The 19,755-nt window shown below is 44.4% G+C and overlaps 2 protein-coding genes across 2 annotated transcripts in view; both read left to right on the plus strand.

Annotated features, from left to right (window-relative positions):
* LOC135202388 (serine/threonine-protein phosphatase 2A catalytic subunit beta isoform) overlaps positions 1–19,755 on the plus strand; it is a 62,124-nt gene that overhangs the window by 11,745 nt on the left and 30,624 nt on the right. The gene's annotated exons all lie outside the window — the stretch shown is intronic.
* Positions 15,852–18,333, plus strand: LOC135201942 (serine/threonine-protein phosphatase 2A catalytic subunit alpha isoform-like). Its single transcript, XM_064231225.1, has 3 exons — positions 15,852–15,915; positions 16,601–16,863; positions 18,034–18,333. Exons 1-3 carry the CDS (start codon positions 15,852–15,854, stop codon positions 18,316–18,318), a joined length of 612 nt encoding a protein of 203 aa, XP_064087295.1. The 3' UTR covers positions 18,319–18,333.

Below are 19,755 nucleotides of genomic sequence, written 5' to 3' on the forward strand. Positions count from 1 at the left end.
GGCATTAGTAAACAGTATGTAAATCATAAACAGAAACAAAATTTTTCAAAATTTTACATCATATAACGTACTGTTTGTTCATGAAACTTACTTGGCAGATATATATATAGCTGTATTCTCCGAAGTCCGACAGAATTTCAAAACTCGCGGCACACGCAGTGGGCGGCCAGGTGGTAGTACCATTCATTCCCGCCGCTGGGAGGCGGATATCAGGAACCATTCCCATTTTCTATTCATATTTTTTCTGTCGCCGGTCGGTAAACACCTGTTTACAGACCTCCGCCCAGGATTTTGATTTTGACTCGTTATAAGTATCTGGATTGAACTTTTGTTTTTGGTTTTGACTCTGGATTGTTGGATTGGCATACGCGATAGTGGACTGTTTTTGGATTTTGGATTGGCTTTTCTATGAACGTGATTGTTCGGGATCAAGTTCAGTGAGCTTCAGAGTGTGTGTGAGAAGTGATTGCAAGGTGAGGCTACCGAAATCATCGGTAGACCCCCACACAGTATGTATGGGGTGTAGGGGGCATGTTTGTTTGCTGGTTGATCGTTGCATTGAATGCAAAAGTTTGACTGAGGATGAATGGAAGGTGTATGAATCCTATCGGCGTAAGTTGGAGCGCGATAGGATCAGGAGGTCTTCCTCCAAGAGCGGTTCTACGAAAGGTAAGGGAAGTAACATTTCTCCTATTTTAACACCAGTAGAATTTGCTTCACCTAATCCTGTGTTGTTGCCTGAGGGCCCTAGTTCTGTGTCTGGAGAAGGTAATGCCCTTTCTCTGATTCTAGAGTCGTTAACGCACTCTAGAGTCCAAAGTGTTGGCCCTTGAAAACGGCTCGAGTAAAGTGTGTGATCGTGCCCCTAGTGTTGTGGAGGGGCGTCAGATCGGCCCCATAATGCCTCTAGGTCTAGACCTCTGTCGGACTCCCAGAACTCAGGGAGTGGGCATGTCGAAAGCCGCAAGAGGGTTACGGGGGCTCCCCACCGATCTGGCGTCCCTTCGGCAGGACCTGTTGCTACTTCCCAGGCTGCCAAGGAGCGTGCTCAGGCTCGCATCCTTAAGGACTGTTTTTCGTCCTCCGAGGCGCCCTCCCCGCGCAAGGGGTGGAGCGCTCGGAGTGACTCGCGTCCGTTGAAAAGGACTTTTCCTAGGGAGGACGCTTTAACGTCCCCTCTCTCCGCTCTCGTTGCGGTCTTCGCCTGCGTCGTATGACGCGTTTCCTCCACAGAAGAGAGGTAGGACGTCGTCAGAGGACGACGCTGAGGAAGCGCTTCTCTCGCGCCCTCGGAGAGGCAGGTTGCTGTACCTTTGAGAAGGAAGAGGCGTCCCCCCGCCCTCGTCTTCTCGCAGGCGCAGCCCTTCACCTCCTCTCGGTTCTTCACCTACGAAGAGTATTCTTGCGTCGCTTCAAGACCAATTGTCGGCCTTAATGGCTCGGAAGACTCGCCCAGCAGCAGTTGAGCCTAAACGAAGGAAGGACGCTAGACTGCCTGTCAAGAGGACGAGGCAGTCTCCTTCTCCGTCTCCCCTCGGTTCGTACTCTGTCTCCGCCCGCACGTCAGGACGCCCTTTGAGGACGCTCGACATGACGCCTTGGAGGACGCTTTTTGAGACGCTCGGCAGGACGCTTTTGAAGACGCTCGTCGGGATGTTTTGCTTGACGCTTTGCCTGTGGAGAAGGCTTTCGAGAGCGCTCAGAATAAGGACGCTTTGAAAGCGAAAGCTGGACGCTTGAGCGTGAAACGTAAGGACGCTCCTCGAGAGAGACTAAGAGTAACCTCTCTTGACGCGCAGCGCGGTCAGGACGCTCTTCGTGGTTCGAGCTCTAAAGATCGACAGAAGGTCGGTGCTCTTTGAAGAGGCTGATATTAGTCATCCTCGAAAGCCTTTGTTGAAGGCTAGACCCGTTGGGCGCACGCCCTCTCCAGAGGTTCAATCTCCTTTGCCTCTGCGGGAGGAAGGAGAGCTTAGTAGTCCGGCGGACTCAGTGGAGGAAGAACAGCCGTCAGTTTCGTCGGTTTCCGACTACAAGGTGCTGGTTCGTCTGTTACGTTCTTTGTTTGGTGAGAAGTTCCAGCCTGCAGCTCCTAAGTCTCCTCCCTCTCAGTTTTCGTCTTTGAAGTCGGGCAAGGTTTCGGAAGTGGTGGAGATGAAGACTTCCTTGTCCACTAAGAGAGCATTTCAAGAAATTGCAGGATTGGATGGAACGTCGGAAGGATCAGGGCAAGTCGACTTTCGCCCTTCCTCCTTCAACTCAGTGGGAAAAAAAAAAAAAAAAAAAAAGAAAGGCGGCATTTGGTATGAGACCAAAGCTGAAGTAGGAGTTAAGATCCCGTCTTCTTCCCAAGGGGACTTTGCTATCTGTAGACGCCAGAGAAGAGAATCCCTTTATCGTCCGCTAAAGATTTCATGGACACCAACGGAGATCGACCATCACATGAAAGGTCTGTTAAAGACTCTGGAAGTCTTTAACTTCCTAGAACTGGTGCCTAGGAGTCCTGGATCTTCAATCTAGGAGTCCTGATTCTTTGAGTCTGGGGGAGCTGTCCAATGTGTTGTCATGCATGGACAAGGCCGTCAGGGATGGTCGGAAGAGTTAGTGTCTCATTTCGGCACTGCTTTCCTCAAGAAGAGAGCGCTTCTCTGCAATTTTACAGCGAGGTCTGTTTCTGCATCGCAGAAAGCAGAGCTTCTCTTTGCACCTCTTTCGAGCCATCTCTTCCCAGGCTATGGTAAGGGACCTGGCAGTGAGCCTACAAGAGAAGGCTACCCAGGATCTCTTGGCCCAGTCTTCAAGACGTCCCGCAGTCCCTACCACGTCGTCGTCTGGACGACCGCCTAGGAAGGTTAAACCCTTTCGTAGCGCTCCTCCCTTGAGAGCTGCTCCTCGAGGAGAGGACTTGCAAGAGAAGAGGTTCCTTCAAACCTAAATCCTCTAAGTGAGAAGAAAGTCCTTCAAATGCCTGTCGGAGCCAGGCTAAAGTTCTTTGCGGGTGCGTGGAGAGAGAGAGATACAGATGCGTGGTCCCTCAAGATAGTGGAACAAGGGTACAAGATCCCCTTTGTGGACCCTCCTCCTCCTCTTTTCTACGACTCCCAGAGATCTTTCCCCGTCGTATCAAGGGGAGAAACATCAGGTTCTTTTAGATCTTTTGGATCAAATGATCATGAAAAGAGCGGTGGAGCAGGTCTTAGACCGGCCTGGGGTCACCAGGATACTACAACAGACTTTTCCTGGTACCAAAGCAGTCGTCGGGGTGGCGTCCAGTCTTGGACGTAAGCAGCCTGAATCTTTTCGTAGAAAAGAAAAAATTCAAGATGGAAACACCGTCAGTCGGTTCTAGGAGCCTTAAGACCGGGCGACTGGATGGTGTCCTTGGACCTACAGGACGCATACTTTCACGTGCCTATCCACCCTCCTTTCAAGAAAGTTTTTTCTGAGGTTTATGCTAAGGGACAAATGTTTGGCAATTCCGAGCCCTTTGTTTCGGTTTAAGCACGGCTCCGATGGTATTTACCATGCTCATGAAGAACGTAGCGAGATGGTTACATTCTGCAGGAATAAGAGTGTCCTGTATCTCGACGATTGGCTGATCAGAGCATCGTCAGAAGAAAGGTGTCTGAACGGACCTTCACTTCACTTTGGCCTTGGCGAAGTCCCTGGACTTCTGGTCAACCTCGAAAGTCGCATCTGACCCCAACACAGTCCATCGTGTATCTGGGGATTCAGATGGATTCAGTGGCTTTTCGAGCGTTTCCGTCCCAGGAACGACAGCTGCAAGGCTTAGAGAGAGTTTCGGCCTTCCTGGGGAAGGAAGCTTGCTCGGCGAGGGAATGGATGAGTCTGCTGGGAACCATTTCCTCGCTGGAAAAGTTTGTTTCCCTGGGAAGACTACACCTCAGACCTCTCCAGTTTTTCTTAGCAGACGAATGGAGAGTCAGAGAGGATCTGAATGCGACCCTTTTCATCACCAAATTGGTGAAGAACCATCTAAGGGGTTGTCCCTAAAGCTTCTGAGCCCAGACCTAGTGTTGTTTTCCGACGCCTCGGTGTCGGGATGGGGAGCAACACTGGGAGGGGAGGAAGTGTCAGGCACCTGGAGGGGGGAACAGGTGTCCTGGCACATCAATGTAAAGGAACTAGCGGCGGTTTTTCTGGCGCTACAGTTCTTCCAACAAAGGTTGCAGAGAAAGTAGTCCAAGTCAACTCGGACAACACCACAGCCCTTGCGTACCTAAAGAAGCAGGGAGGTACACACTCCCGTCCTCTTTTTTTATTTAGCGAGGGAGATTCTGCTGTGGGCAGATGCGAGACGGATAAGGATCCTGACGAGATTTATCGCAGGAGTCCAGAACGTCAGAGCAGACCTTCTCAGCCGACAAGATCAGATCCTGCCGACGGAATGGACGTTGCACCAGGACGTCTGTCGAGAGCTCTGGAGACTGTGGGGGTGTCCGTTAGTCGACCTATTTGCGACGTCGAGAACAAAGAGGTTGCCTCTTTATTGCTCTCCTGTGCTGGATCCGGGAGCAGTCGCGATAGACGCTCTGCTCTGGGACTGGACGAACCTGGACTTGTATGCCTTCCCGCCATTCAAGATCATGGGGGAAGTAGTAAGGAAGTTCGCGGCATCGGAGGGGACGAGGTTGACCCTGATCGCCCCGATGTGGCCCGCGAAAGAATGGTTCACGGAGGTAATGTCATTCATCATAGACTTTCCGAGGACATTGCCCGGGAGGAAAGATCTACTCAGACAGCCCCACTTCGCAAGATATCACCGAAACCTCTCCGCTCTGGGTCTGACTGAGTTCAGACTATCGAAAAGCTGGCCAGAGCGAGAGGTTTTTCTAAAAGCAGCTGCAAAGGCGATCGCCAATGCTAGGAGAACGTCCTCGAGAGCTGTTTACCAGTCGAAGTGGGCTTCCTTCAGGGCATGGAGTAGAAAGGAGGGAATTTCCTCTTCCACTACCTCTGTGAGCCAGATAGCCGATTTCCTGCTATTTTTAAGAAATGTACAGAAGCTGGCTGTCCCGACCATCAAGGGATATAAGAGTATGCTGTCGGCAGTCTTCAGACAACAGAGGACTAGACCTGTCTGATAACAGGGATCTTCACGATCTCCTGAGATCATTTGAGACATCCAAGATACCTCAGGCGAGGCCTCCTTCTTGGAACTTGGATTTAGTCCTTAGACTGTTAATGTCGAGTCCTTTCGAACCTCTTCATGAAGCGTCTCTTAAGAACTTGACTAAGAAGGCTCTTTTCCTAACTGCTCTGGCGACGGCGAAGAGAGTTAGTGAAATTCAGGCCATTTGTAAGAGAGTGGGCTTCAAAGGGGACAATGCTGTCTGCTCTTTGAGTCCCACTTTCTTAGCAAAGAATGAAAACCCGTCGAACCCTTGGCCAAGGAGCTTTGAAATCTAGGGTATGACAAGCCTTGTGGGCCAAGAACCTGAGAGAGTCCTGTGCCCTGTCAGGGCTCTAAAGTTTTATGTCCACAAGACTAAAGAAGTACAAGGTCCCTCAGATAATCTCTGGTGTTCGGTTAAACGACCCGATATACCATTATCCAAGAACGCTTTGGCGTTCTTTCTGAGGGATGTCATTAAAGAGGCTCATTCGTCTTCCACACAGATCGATTTGAGCCTCTTGCGAGTGAAAGCTCACGAGGTCAGAGCTGTCGCAACCTCGCTTGCCTTCCAAAGGAACATGTCGATCAAGGACATCCTTGACGCCACCTTTTGGAGAGCAATTAGTATTCGCCTCACACTACTTGAGAGATGTGAGAACGATATACGAGGACTGTTGTTCTCTTGGGCCATACGTTTCTGCAGACACAGTCTTGGGGGCTGAAGGTAGCTCTCTCCCTATCCCTTAGTTAGGTTTAGGTTAGTTTTTAGTTTTTTTTGGAGTTGTTGTTTTTTTGGTTGTGGTGAGGCTTTGGTGAAGACCTCCCATCTCTTAGCTTAGTGTTCAGGGGGTCTTGGATAGTTGGTCAGGTGGTGGTCAGTTGCTTCGTTGCCCTCATTTGTATGGCTCTATGCTCTTGTCACATTGAGGTCACGTCCCCGTTGACAGAGCATCCAGAGCGCACCAGCACTATAGGTCTCCACCTGGCTGGCAACTCTGATTAAGCACAAGCAGGCTGAAGTGACAGTAATCACAGAGTCTACTTTGCTAACAGGTGAGGAACCAAGGTGTATATCATCTACTTAATTTAAGTTTCCTACAAATCCTATTCTGTCTCTTCCCACCATCCGAAGGTGGGATTCAGCTATATATATATCTGCCAAGTAAGTTTCATGAACAAAATGTTATTGTTATAATACAATTAAGTTTGTTCATACTTACCTGGCAGATATATATAATTAAGTGCCCACCCACCTCCCCTCAGGAGACAGTGGCACTGATAAAATATGAATAGAAAATGGGAATGGTTCCTGATATCCGCCTCCCAGCGGCGGGAATGGGTACTACCACCTGGCCGCCCACTGCGTGTGCCGCGAGTTTTGAAATTCTGTCGGACTTCGGAGAATACAGCTATATATATATCTGCCAGGTAAGTATGAACAAACTTAATTGTATTATAACAATAACATTTTTGATACTCTACAACTCTTAACTTTTGAACATAATAATAATAATAGAAAAAAAGTTAAAAGGGGGATTTTTTTGGGGGTTGGCTAGAATAAATGATCCTGATTCCCTTTATTTCTTATGGGGATATTTGTTTCATATTTTGAACAAATCGTATTTTGAACAGCCTTCTCGATTGGATTACATAAGTTCGAAGTCTGAGGTACTACTGTGCAGTGTAAGGTTTTTTATTGTCTAAAATTGGAGCTTTTATTTACATTATTTTAAGGTAAATTATTTTGTGTTATGTCTAATGACCATTAAGGCCATGGTCACCATCTGGGATGCCACTATTCTTCAAAAAAAATAGAATGAGTTTTTTGGATTTATATTCTAAATCTATCCAATAACACAGTGTGAAGTTTGTTCAAACAGTCCAATTTCAACTTTCTTTCCGCAGCTTTTCCGTGTCTTGTGGCTTTAAAGGGGCATGGGTGTAACCCATTTAAAGGGCTGAGCGTGAGAATAAACCGTACGCGGTCCGAAATATAGTTAATTTCTGCCTGTACTTTCAGTATTTTAATTTTGTTTTATGCCTTAAAATCTAGTGATATCTAGCATCTGTACACCCCTCCACTTGCCAAGGTTGTGAGAAGTACCAATAGCCACACATGACCGAACACCAATACACCAACAGAGGCAATTCTTTGGTAAACAATGTCAATGAGAAGAGGGAAGGTGCCCCCTGCTGGTAAAACAAAACCCCTTTTCAGTGAATTGACTTTGTCATGACACCCCAGCAGTAAGGCTAAAAGGCAGATAAAAAGGCATAACAGAGAGAGAGAGAGAGAGAGAGAGAGAGAGAGAGAGAAAAAATGCTGACGACATCACCATTCAACAAGATGCCAAAGTAAGAAGTAAATAGTGATAAATTCTAATAAACATTACATTAAACAAAGAATAATTGATTAATATCGATATATAAGTGTTTGGAATGTCGTATGTGAAAGTTATACCACTCATAAGTCAATAACCATAGTATGTTGTACTTAAGGGGGCCGGCCGGAACCCTTATAGTACATGGTGGGATAGGGTGAAAAATGCAAAGTCATGAAAAAATTCACGGAGCTTCATATGGCAATTGATAATACGTATACGAAATATTTCTTCAAAATTCCTGTTACTTTCGTAGTTACGTGGTAATTAGTTAACGTAACTCAATAACCCTAAAACATTGATCCGTACAAGAAGATGCAATATTTCTTCTATTATCGTAAATTTTGATAATTATTGTCAAAGAAATTTGGAGAAATGGCATCTGTAGACATTCCCCGAGTCAAGAAGAGAGACTTCAGTCAGCTACCAACCCAGTCCAACCATCAGTGCGAGCACAAACTTCAAGTAGTTTACACGTTCGATTTCACCCCTGACATTCGCTTGCTTTTACGTATGTTGATGTATGTTTCGGCAAGAATTTCATCATGCTAATGAGGAAAAGACAAGGAAAACATCTCGCTAACATACAAAGAAAAATCGCTCAAGTATTATTACAGAATATCATAATATACGTGTAGTTGGTGAAGAGAGAGGGGAGGGTTGCCCAGTAACACCCCCTTCTAGCCTGACAGCACATGTCACACTGTGCCCAAGGCTACAATCTTTGAGCAAACAGATCTTCATTTATGATAAATAACATAGTTTTGGTTTTTTAATACCCAAAATGGAATATGAAATTCATAATAATCATGATTTATTAGTCATAATAATCATGATTTATTAAATTGTCTTTGTAAAAAGAGAGTACACCTTCGAGTGTCACCTCTGACATTCTCTTGCATTTACGTTTGTTTATCTTTGTTTCGGCAAGAATTTCATCATGCCAAAGAGGAAAATACAAGGAAAACATCTTGCTAACATACAGAAGAAGAAAATTCGCTGTAATAAGCCGAGTTAGTGAATGGGAGAGAGAGAGTTGCGTAGGAAGTAGTGCCCCATCTTGCCTCAAGCAGTGCCCCAGGCTACGATATATGAGCAAAGGGATCATCATTTATGATTAAATTATGATAATAAATAAAATAGTTTTGGTTTATTAATACACAAAAAAAAATACATTCATAATATTCATTATTTATTAACATTGTCTTTATAGAAATACGAAGGAAAACTGAACGCCCGTATCTCAAAACTATACTTGTTGACCTTCAAAATCTATCTTCTCACTTAGTTTTAAAGCTATAACATTGGAATTTGGTATATAACTCAGAAAGACGTTATAGAACAATCAAATAGAGCCCTTTTTTCCAATTTTTTTTTTTTTTTTTTTTTTTTTTTTTTTTCCTCCTGATTTATAGGGTTTATTTTTTTACCATATTGAAAAATTCATATCTAGCAAAAAAATTACTTAGAAAAAAAACACTCCATTCGATTGGAGGTCTACATCAGGTCTATATATGATGGTAATCCTAGGTCTTAATAATAAATATCAAGGGAGGAGATAAAATTTGAAAAATGGTTATTTTCGGGATAAATCGCCCTGGCGTCACAAAACCGAAGGTCAGAGGCGAAAATCATATGCGGTTTGGAGATGTCCCAAGTCACCTTATTAATTGGTATGAATATCAAAGTCCTGTCCTTAAAAAATGGCATTAGCCGGCCAGCCCCCTTAAGAGTTCAAGCTTATTACTGAAAACTTTGAAGTGTGATTACTCGGAACAAATGTTTTGCGGTTTCACATATTTGCCAAAATTTGAATAATTATTGGATCATCTTGAAACTATTCATGTTAACACATATTTGTTGTGCCTTTCTTGTGTAGTTTAGCTTTATTGATAAAATGAAAAATAATATTGCTAGAGGGAGTTTTATTGAAATAAGGGGGATATTGGCATGATGTAACGACTATCGATCTGTTTACTTATCTATATCTTGATCTGTTTGAGAATTTAGGAAAAACTAAACTACAAGTTGTTTGTATGACATTTAAGTATTTACATGCAAAAGCAGGTGAGTCTAGGATAAAAAATAAGACCGCAATGCGCTTATGACAACGGACAAAAAGATGAATTGACGGACGGACAACGGACATACATATTACATTTTTTTGCTAACATAAAGTTGGTAATGATAATACAGTGGTCCCCCCATATTTGTGGGGGATGTGCACCAGACCCCCCCCCCCTCCCCCCGTGAACATTTAGAATCCGCGAATACGTATTTTGAAACCCTTTAAAAATGCTGTAAACAGCCTATTTTGTTAGTTAACTCAAGAAAAACCCACTAAAAAATGTTTATACTTGTTTTTTTTTAATAGTTATCACAAAAAGTGCATTTTTATGCATGACACTTACCTGGCAGGTATATATATAGCTTATCCTCTTGACGCACTGGCAGAATTTCAAAACTCGCGGCAACCGCTAGTACACTGGTAGTTCAGGTGATGGCCACCCCCGCGCCCGTGGCGCTGGTACTTGGAACTAATTCCCGTTTTCCTCAGATTTCTCTGCCAGCCGAACCGGCAACATCGTTGTTGGTTCTCTGTTAGAATTTCCTGCTCGTTATCTGACTTTTGGATATTGGTATCGTATTCACGAAGTTAGAGTGGCAATCGCATTTTGTTTGGACCTTGTTTAGTATGTCTGATTCAGGAAGTATGTTTAGAGTTTGTGTGAAAGAAGGGTGTAGGTGAGACTGCCGAAATCATCGGTAGATCCACATCTATTTGTAAGAAGTGTCGGGAGTTTGTATGTACGTGGGACAATAGGTGCAATGAATGTCAGTGTCTGAATGAGAAAGAGTGGGAAGGCTTCTTATGAAGTATGTGGAGAGATTAGAAAAAGATCGGGTTAGAAGATCTGTATCTAGGAGTGATAGATCGGGATCTTCGAGTAAACCTTTGGATGAATCTTTGCATGTGTCTTCTCCAGCTCATTCACATGTAGATGTAGCACCTTCCCCCCAGGTTTCTCCTGCTCCAGTTGCTGTATCTGAGGATACTACTGATCCACAAATAGTGAAAGTGTTCGCTGCCCTTGCGTCCATGGGAGACCAAATTAAACGATTAACAGACAAAGTGGAAGTGTTTGGTGACAGTGTGGTGGGAGCCCTGATCGTCTCTCTCGTGCTCCTAGACCGAGACCTCTGTCAAGCTCCCAGACCCAATGGAGAAGGCATGTCGACAGTCGAAGGGAGGCTGAGAGGGGTTTGACTTGCGATCAGTCGTCCCTTCAGGCAGTCCTGTTGATAAGTCCCAGGCTGCTGCAGTACGCCATAGAAAAGGCGATACTGGGAAGTGCCGTTATTCTTCGGATAGTTCAGCCTCGGGAAGGAGTAGGCGGTTCGCGGAAGTATCGCGTCCTCTCAAGAGGTCATACTTTCCGTCCTCTTCAACAGGAGGAAAGGGCTTTCGACCAAGAAGGGTGGAGTAGCCCTGAGATTTTTTCATCGGAGGATGAAGAGATGATCCCTATCAAAAAGGAAGAGGATTTCACGTCAGTTGGAAGTTCGTCGTCGCCTCTTCGTGTTAGCCCGGTGCGTCCTCGATCTCCTCATCATCAGGAGTCTCGTAAGGAGGCGGAAACGAAGGAGGTGCTGCGGGACATGCAGCAGAGATTGGCAGTGATTGTTCAATCATGGAGAAGCCCGAACAACCCTTCGGTTAGACGTAAGGACTCGTCTCTCCCGGTTAAGTCCTCCAAGAGGACGCAGGACGTACAACGCGATCCAGGACGCAGTGCGTCCCTTAAGAAGGACGAAGTACAGGACGCAGGACGCAAGAGGAGAAGTGATGGACGCATGGTGGACGCATACGTTCAGGAGGACGCAGGACGCAGGCGGCAGCAAGTCAAAACATTGTCTCGACAAGGAAGAGAGGAGTTTTTATAGGGAGTCAGTGCCGCATTCGCTTTCTAAACAGGAGCTGCATAAGGACTCTGAATTGGAGAGTCAGCAGGATCTTGGTTTTCAAGATATTTCTTCGCGCAGGAGGAAGAATTTGCGGAGAGTGCGGAAGAGGACAAGACGGAAGCTCCTTCTTCGGACTACAGGAGGCTAACAGAGTGCCTTCTTTCTTGTTTGAAGGAGATTTTCAACCTTCAGGCCCGCCATCGCCTTTGTCGCAATTTTCGAAGACGAAGACAGCCAAGAAAATCGTCGTTTTTGAAAATGACTTTGTCCATTTCGGCCAAGAAAGCCCTTCAACGCGTAAATGAGTGGTTGAAGGAGAAGAAAGAGTCGGGAAGACTTCTTTTGTATTTCCTCCGGCCAAGTTGGCTTCGAAGTCTGGTGTTTGGTATGCTACGGGGAAAGTCTTGGCCTGGGAGTGCCTGCCTCCTCCCAGGGAGACTTTTCCAACATAGTGGATAGCTCCCGTAGACATGCTTTTGCATTCAGCCAAAGTGTGGTGGACTTCGTCGGAGTTCGACCATTTACTCAAAGGTATCTTAGGACCTTTGAGGTGTTTTAATTTTCTTGACTGGTCGTTGGGGGCCCTGGCTCGAACTTCGGAGATGGAAGAGTCGTCAGTATCCGAGTTCGTAGAAGTATTATGTCCTGTATGGATAAAGCCTTGAGAGATGGAGCTAATGAATTGGCTTCAATTTTTACAGCAGGCGTCTTGAAGAAAAGACATCTCTTATGCTCGTTCGCTGCTAAAGGAGTGTCGAACGCGCAAAAGTCGGAGTTGATGTTCTCTCCTCTGTCAGGACAGCTCTTCCCGCAAGAGATCATTAAGGACCATATCTCTCTCCTCACTCAGAAGGCGACTCAAGATCTTCTTACGTCATCGGTAAGGAAGTATTTACCTTCTAAGGTCATGAATAAGACTACGAAGGATACGAAGACAGCACAGCAGCCCTTTCGGGGTAGGACTTTCGCTCGACAGCATTTAGAGGGAAAAGAGTTCAACCAAAGAGGGGCAAAACTTCAACCAAACAATGAGTCAGAAGTCCTCCGAGACTGTGTGGGGGCCAGACTTTTAGACTTCTGGGAAGTCTGGCAAAGCAAAGGAGCGGATCCTTGGTCCGTAAAGGTAGCGAAGGAAGGGTACAAGATTCCCTTTCTCAAGAAACCACCTCTCGCTACAGCTCCGAGAGCCCTAGGGGCTCATTACATCGATTTAGAGAAGAGAGGCTCTTTGGCATCAGGTCGTCACCATGATAGAAAAGGGGGCAATAGAACCGGTTCTGGATCACGAATCCCCAGGGTTTTACAACCGTCTGTTTTCTAGTACCGAAATCATCAGGAAGTTGGAGGCCGGTACTGGACGTAAGCCAGCTAAACTTGTTCGTAGAAAAGACCAAGTTTACGATGGAGACGAACGATTCAGTACTGGCAGCGGTACGACCAGGGGACTGGATGGTAACCACTGGACCTTCAGGATGCGTACTTCCATATTCCAATTCATCCCAAGGTCCAGGAAATATTTGAGATTCGTGATCCAGGGAAGGATTTATCAATTCAAAGCCCTGTGTTTCGGGCTGTGCACGGCGCCTCAAATTTTTACAAGAATGATGTCGAATGTGGCGAAGTGGCTTCATTTGGCAGGAGTCAGAGTCTCTCTCTACCTCGACGATTGGCTCATAAGAGCACAATCAAACAGCAATGTCTGGAGACACGGACGTAACATTGGAATTAACTCAGCAACTGGGTCTGATGGTGAACCTGGAAAAGTCACGATTGATCCCCTCTCAGGAACTAGTTTATTTGGGGATTCTGATATCCTCAGTGACTTTTCGGGCTTTCCGTCACCCGAAAGGCAGACCATGTGTATACGGAAAGTGCAAGAATTCCTAATGAAAGACCAATGCTCAGCGAGAGAGTGGATGCCTGCTGGGGACACTCTCTTCGTTAGAGCGGTTCATTTCACTAGGGAGGGACTTCACATGAGGCCCTTACAGTTCTTTCTGAACGAAAAACGTCCCCTCAGGCAAGAAAAGATCGCAACCAGATTCCTTCCGGTTTCCAACTTACTTCGAGATAAAGGAGGAACTAAAGTGGTGCTAGTTCCGAGAGTTTGTCAGAGGGTACGTCACTCCCAGCAGAGGAACCCAGACCGATATTATTTTTTTCCGACGCGTCAGACGCAGGCTGGGGAGCGACGCTGGGCCCTCGGGGAGGAGTCAGGCCTTTGTAGCGAAGAAAGAAAAGGCATGGCACATAAACAGGAAGGAACTGATGGCGATCTTCTTGGCTATGAAAGCGTTCAGAACCGTGGATCAGCGGCAAAGTGTGGCAGATCAACGCGGACAATACCACAGCTCTGGCATATATACGGAAACCAGGAGGAACCCACTCGTTTGTCCCTTTGCAACCTGGCGGAAGGAGATTCTTCTGTGGTCGCAGAGAGCAAAACGTCACCCTGCTCACCAGGTTTCATTCGGGAGAGAAGAACGTCAGGGCGGATCTGTTGAGCAGGGACGGAACAAGTGGCTTTCCACGTGGATGTTGCATCTTCAAGTATGCCAGAGACTGTGGAAGCTCTGGGGCACTCCAGTAGTGGATCTTTTCGCTACCGCAGCGACGAAGAGGTTACCGAACTATTGTTCTCCAATCCCGGACCCTCTTGCAGTCGCAGTCGATGCCTTCCTACTAGATTGGACGGGTCTAGATGCGTACGCTTTTTTCCCCCCGTTCAAGATTTTAGGAAAGGTAATGAAAAAATTCAGGAAAGTCGAGGAACAAGGCTGACCCTGATAGCTCCATACTGTCCGGCCCAAACGTGGTTCACAGAGGTACTGGAATGGACAGTAGATTCTCCGAGAAGTCTACCCACCCCCGAGAGTAGATCTTCTCAAAACAACCCCCCCCACTTCGACAGGTTCCACAAGAACACCCTCGCTCTGGTCTGACTGCGTTCAGACTATCGAAAGACTTGTCAGAGCGAGGGGGGTTTTTCTAGAGAAGCAGCGAAGGCAGTTGCAAGAGCACGAAGGCCATCGACTATCAAAGTGTACCAGTCGAAGTGGGAGAACTTCCGTAAATGGTGTAAGAATCGAAGATTTCTTCATCCAGTACCTCTGTGACACAGATTGCCAGATTTCCTGCTATACCTGAAGAAAGAACTAAGGTATTTGGCTAATCAGACGATTAAGAGGCTATAAGTGTGTGGTCTGCAGTATTTAGACACAGAGGTTTAAACCTGTCCAATGACGCAGATCTTAAGAGATCTCCTCGATCGTTTGATACAAAGAAGGATCGACGGTGCAGAAACCCCTTCTTGGAATTTGGATGTCGTTCTCAAATTCTTGGAGACGATAAGTTTCGAACCTATGGGCAGTGGCGCCTTTGCGAGAGCTAACGAAGAAAACTATCTTCTTAGTAGCCTTAGCTACAGCTAAAAGGATTAGCGAGCTGCAAGCTATTGACAAGCAAATAGATGGAAGAACAACAAAGCAGTTTGTTCTTTTTCAACAGGAGTTCTTAGCAAAGAATGAGAATCCTTCGCATCATGGTCCAAGATCATTTGAGATTGAAGGACTGGCTGATCTGGTAGTCAAAGACAAGAAGGGTTCTTTGCCCAGTAAGAGCCTTACGGTTTTACGTAGAAAGAACAAGAAGCATTAGGGAACTTCAGTTTCTCTGTGGTGCTCCGTTAAAGATCCTACTAGACCTAGGGCTAAAACGCCAATGGCTTTCTTTGTAAGAGAAGTCATTAAAAGATGCTCCATTTTGCTTTGTCAGGAGGAATGCTTCGGTATAATTAAGTTAAAGCTCATGAGGTGAGAGCAGTAGCTACGTCCTTAGCATTCAGGAAAAATTTAGCCCTCTCAAGGACATTATAGATTCAACGTATTGGAGGACAAACTCTTTGTTTGCCTCTCATTTACCTTAGAGACGTGAAGACAACTTTTGATAATTGTCAAACTTTAGGCCCGTATGTATCCTCAGGTACAGTACTGGGCAAAGGAGTTTCCACCCCATAACCTAATAACATGCTAGGTTTTTTATATTAATTAGTTATGTGTTTTTATGGTTGTCTGAGAAGGTTAAGACCAGCTCAGTCCCTGTGGTTAGTGTTTATTATATGTGTGTGTGGTTCAGGTGACTAAACTTTCCTAGCATGAATGCCCGTGGTAAATGAGGCTAGGGTTTCTCTGTCACAAATTGGTCACGTCCAGTGTCAGGCCTTATGGTTAGCTTTCTCAACAACAGGTCACGTCCTAGTTGAGAGCTACTAAGGTTTAGCAGGCTAAGAGGCAGGACCTACGAAGTCAGCTTACCTTAGCAGGTAGGACATAATACATAGTTCTAAAAATTTAGTTAATTTTTGAATTATGACGTGTGCTGTCTATGACCCCACCTCCAAATGTCAATCAGCTATATATATAAACCTGCCAGGTAAGTGTCATGCATAAAAATGGTATTGTTTTATGATACAATAAAAGTTTTATGCATACTTACCTGGCAGGTATATTTATTAAATTAAAATTCCCACCCTCCTCCCCTCAGGAGACAGGGTTCAGAGAAAATCTGAGGAAAACGGGAATAGTTCCAAGTACCAGCGCGCCACGGGGAGCGGGGTGGCCATCACCTGAACTACCAGTGTACCTAGCGGTTGCCGCGAGTTTTGAAATTCTGCCAGTGGCGTCAAGAGGATAAGCTATATTATACCTGCCAGGTAAGTATGCATAAAACTTTATTGTATCATAACACTACCATATTTTCCATGAATAATGCGGGAAAATTTTCCCGAGAGAATCCATGAATGTATGAGAATGCGCATACGGGGGATCCACTGTATAATTATACCCTGGGAATATTAGGTTGTTAAGTAAAGTACTTTTTTTTTTCAAATTAATATTTTTTGTTTTTTGGGGTGATTCTGTCCTTAAAGCATTTTGCCATATAATTGTGTAAAGGAATTTTTGTCATTCATTAATCTAGTCATTTTATTTTCAGGCAGTTGGTGAAACTTAAGCTTTAAGCCATTCTAGAATTTATATTTGGAATTTGTGTAAAATGAATTGCAAAGTTTTTTCATCTTTATTGAATCAAACTGTAAAGGATAAAATTATTTTTTCAGGTTCTTATAGGGAAAGGATAACTATTCTTCGACGGAACCACGAATCGCGACAGATTACACAAGTTTATGGCTTTTATGATGAATGTCTAAGAAAATATGGAAATGCCAATGTTTGGAAGTACTTCACTGATTTATTTGATTATCTTCCTTTAACGGCTTTAGTGGATACTCAAATATTCTGCCTACATGGTGGACTATCGCCCTCCATAGATACACTTGATCACATTAGAGCATTAGATCGTCTACAAGAGGTACCACACGAGGTAAGTTTACCAAGAGCTAAATACTCATAGAAGTTGGGTCAACCATGATATTTGGAGAATATAGATTGTATAGAATATTGAAGAACAGTAATTGGAACCCTCGTATTGTTAGTTCTATGACATTAGTGCAGGTCGTATTTAATTGTTGATTATGGCTGTTTGCACTTGTGGGAGTTCCATATTTGTGACTTAGTTTTTTCATTGTATGGATTTAGTCAGTTGCTTTGAAACATGAATATATTTTGCTGGATGTTTTATAATTGTGAATTGCATGACTTATGTAAGAGTTAGGTAGTGTAGGTGGCAGAATGTTTTGTTTTTCTGAAGCTTTAATAGGATCCTTCATACATCAGTTATTTATAAAGCTTGGTTTTGTCCCTGGAGGAAGTGCTCTATTTTTGTCATATACAATTGCATTGGTTAAGAAAAATGTGATGCAAGTGCATTTAAATATGGACTTATCTAGCAAACCTTGGGTGTTTTGGGCTTTCATAACGAAAGTTCATGCCTTACATGGGTATTTGCTGGTACTAGTTTAATAGAACCCAATATAGATAGTGACTGAAGTTAGGAAGTTGGAGTGTATAATACAAGAATATATGTGAAATTCTTACAAACACATAGCAAAGTGTGTCAAAAGGAAAGCAATAGCAAGTACACTGGTTATCACAGTATAGTTTTCAGACATGCACAATATGAAGATAACAATTATGCACAAGATTAAAAGCAGAGATCAAAAGGAATGCTATTAGAAAATGTACAAGAATTAGAGATATATATAACAAGTAGTGCCTCCACGCAAGGTGGAATGTGGCCATTACTAAAATATGTTTGTAGCCCCTTTTTGTCCCTAGCTACACCCAATTTTTAGCCTTTTACTTCACTGCCATTCCAACTTAATTTTTTCAGTCTTGCCGTCTAACTGTTACTAGTCTGTATTTCATAATTAGTCACAAGTAAACCTTTACATCTCCCATACTCATTCATACTGCTTTGTAGTAGTAGTTCCTGGCTGTGTCATCCAGGCTATTTGTGGGAGCATTTGCCATATCTTAATTTTGTGGTACTAATACATTTGTCAGAATTTTCAAGGGGATCTTAGTGAAGCATGCAGAAAAAAGAACTTGATGCATTGAAACTCTTATACTTACATGACTTTGTTTGTTTCAGGGACCTATGTGTGACTTACTATGGTCAGATCCAGATGACCGCGGTGGTTGGGGCATCTCCCCAAGAGGAGCTGGTTATACGTTTGGTCAAGACATTTCGGAGACTTTCAACCATTCGAATGGCCTAACCCTAGTCTCTCGTGCCCATCAACTTGTTATGGAGGGCTACAATTGGTGCCACGATAGAAATGTTGTCACAATTTTCTCTGCACCCAACTACTGCTATCGTTGTGGTAACCAGGCGGCTATCATGGAGTTGGATGATTCTTTAAAGTATTCTTTGTAAGTATAACTTTTGTTTTTGTGCTGACATTTTTTATTTAAAAGAAAAACAATTATGGTAGGATCTAGAAGTATAAAATATGCGTTTGTTCCTACACAATATACAAACCCCTGATCCTTTACATTCATAATTACTCTCAGTGAAGCAGGAAAACAGCCGCTAAACTCTTTAACAAGGTGGTTAGGCAGTAACTACTGTCCGGTAGGTGGGAATACTAGCCTACCTGGATGCAATTATTCCAGTTTGCTTTTGGCCATCGTGCGATGCAGACATGTTTTCATGAGCTCTTGCCTGACTGTCTTCAAACTTGATTTCCGGGAGGGATCTTTTCTTTTATTACTTTTTATCAACTGCATTTCTTTTCTTACTTTTTATCGACTGAATATAGTGTGTTTGATATTTATATGCAAACCCACAATTTAGGATAGCCTTATAGGCTGCCTTCCCCAGCGTGTCTTGGGGCCGGCAGCGGCCAAGGGAGAAACATTCACCTTGTATCACATCCTCATGCCCTCGGCTTGTAAGGGCGCGACAGTATATCTTTTATGATTATTTTTGGATGTTGCTCTTGCCGCATGTGCTGTCGAGAGTTTTTTCTTGTTTCTCTCGCCTGGTGATATTTCCTCAGCATTCTCTCCCTCAGGAAGGATCTCTCCTTTTGTCCTCTTTGCTCACTTGTCAGGCAAGGAACGGGGTCCTGTTGGCGGTTAGGTGACCTCTTCACAAGAGCCTCCTCCTGCTTCATAGGGCAATTAAACTAGGAGTGAGAAGGGTCCTTCTCTACTAATCATCTTTGCTTTTTTCTTTGGGTTGACCGTGAGCGTCGTAGGGGCAGCAGTAGATGGCTGGATTGTCATTGTTGGGTTTCCTTTCCTTTAGGAATTTCAACACTGACACTCCTATATGTTATGGGAACTGCCTTGTATCTGCAGTCTATCTACTACTGCTGTCTGCTGTCTTGATTGCTCGGGTTTCCCTGGCAACCAGTCATGAGGCAGCTCCTACTGTGCCTCCTGCCCCAGCTGTCCTGATCGTTCCAGTTGCTGTAGTTACTGTCGGCCGGGCTGCTCCTAAATGTATGTAGAAGAAAATGTTGGAGAGGACTTCAAGGAGAAGTCCTTTGAGATGAGTACCTTCCAACTTATCCTCACTGTGCCTTCTGCCGTCTTCTCCCCTTTTTTCAAGGCTCATTGATTGAGGAAGAATAAGTTTCTCTCTCTCTCATTTGAAGTATGATGTTATTTAACCCTTTAACGCCTATTGGACGTATTAAACGTCTATATAAAATGTCTGTTGGGTGCAGATTGGACGTATGGTACGTAGATATAAAAAGTTTTTTTAAAAATTTGCGGAAAAATAGTTATAGGCCTACTAGGCAAAAACTTTTGAATCACACGCCTTGGGGGATGCTGGGAGCTCACGGATCAAGGCGTTATTTTG

Source organism: Macrobrachium nipponense, chromosome 30, assembly GCF_015104395.2.
Source record: "Macrobrachium nipponense isolate FS-2020 chromosome 30, ASM1510439v2, whole genome shotgun sequence".
Taxonomy (NCBI): Eukaryota; Metazoa; Arthropoda; class Malacostraca; order Decapoda; family Palaemonidae; genus Macrobrachium; species Macrobrachium nipponense.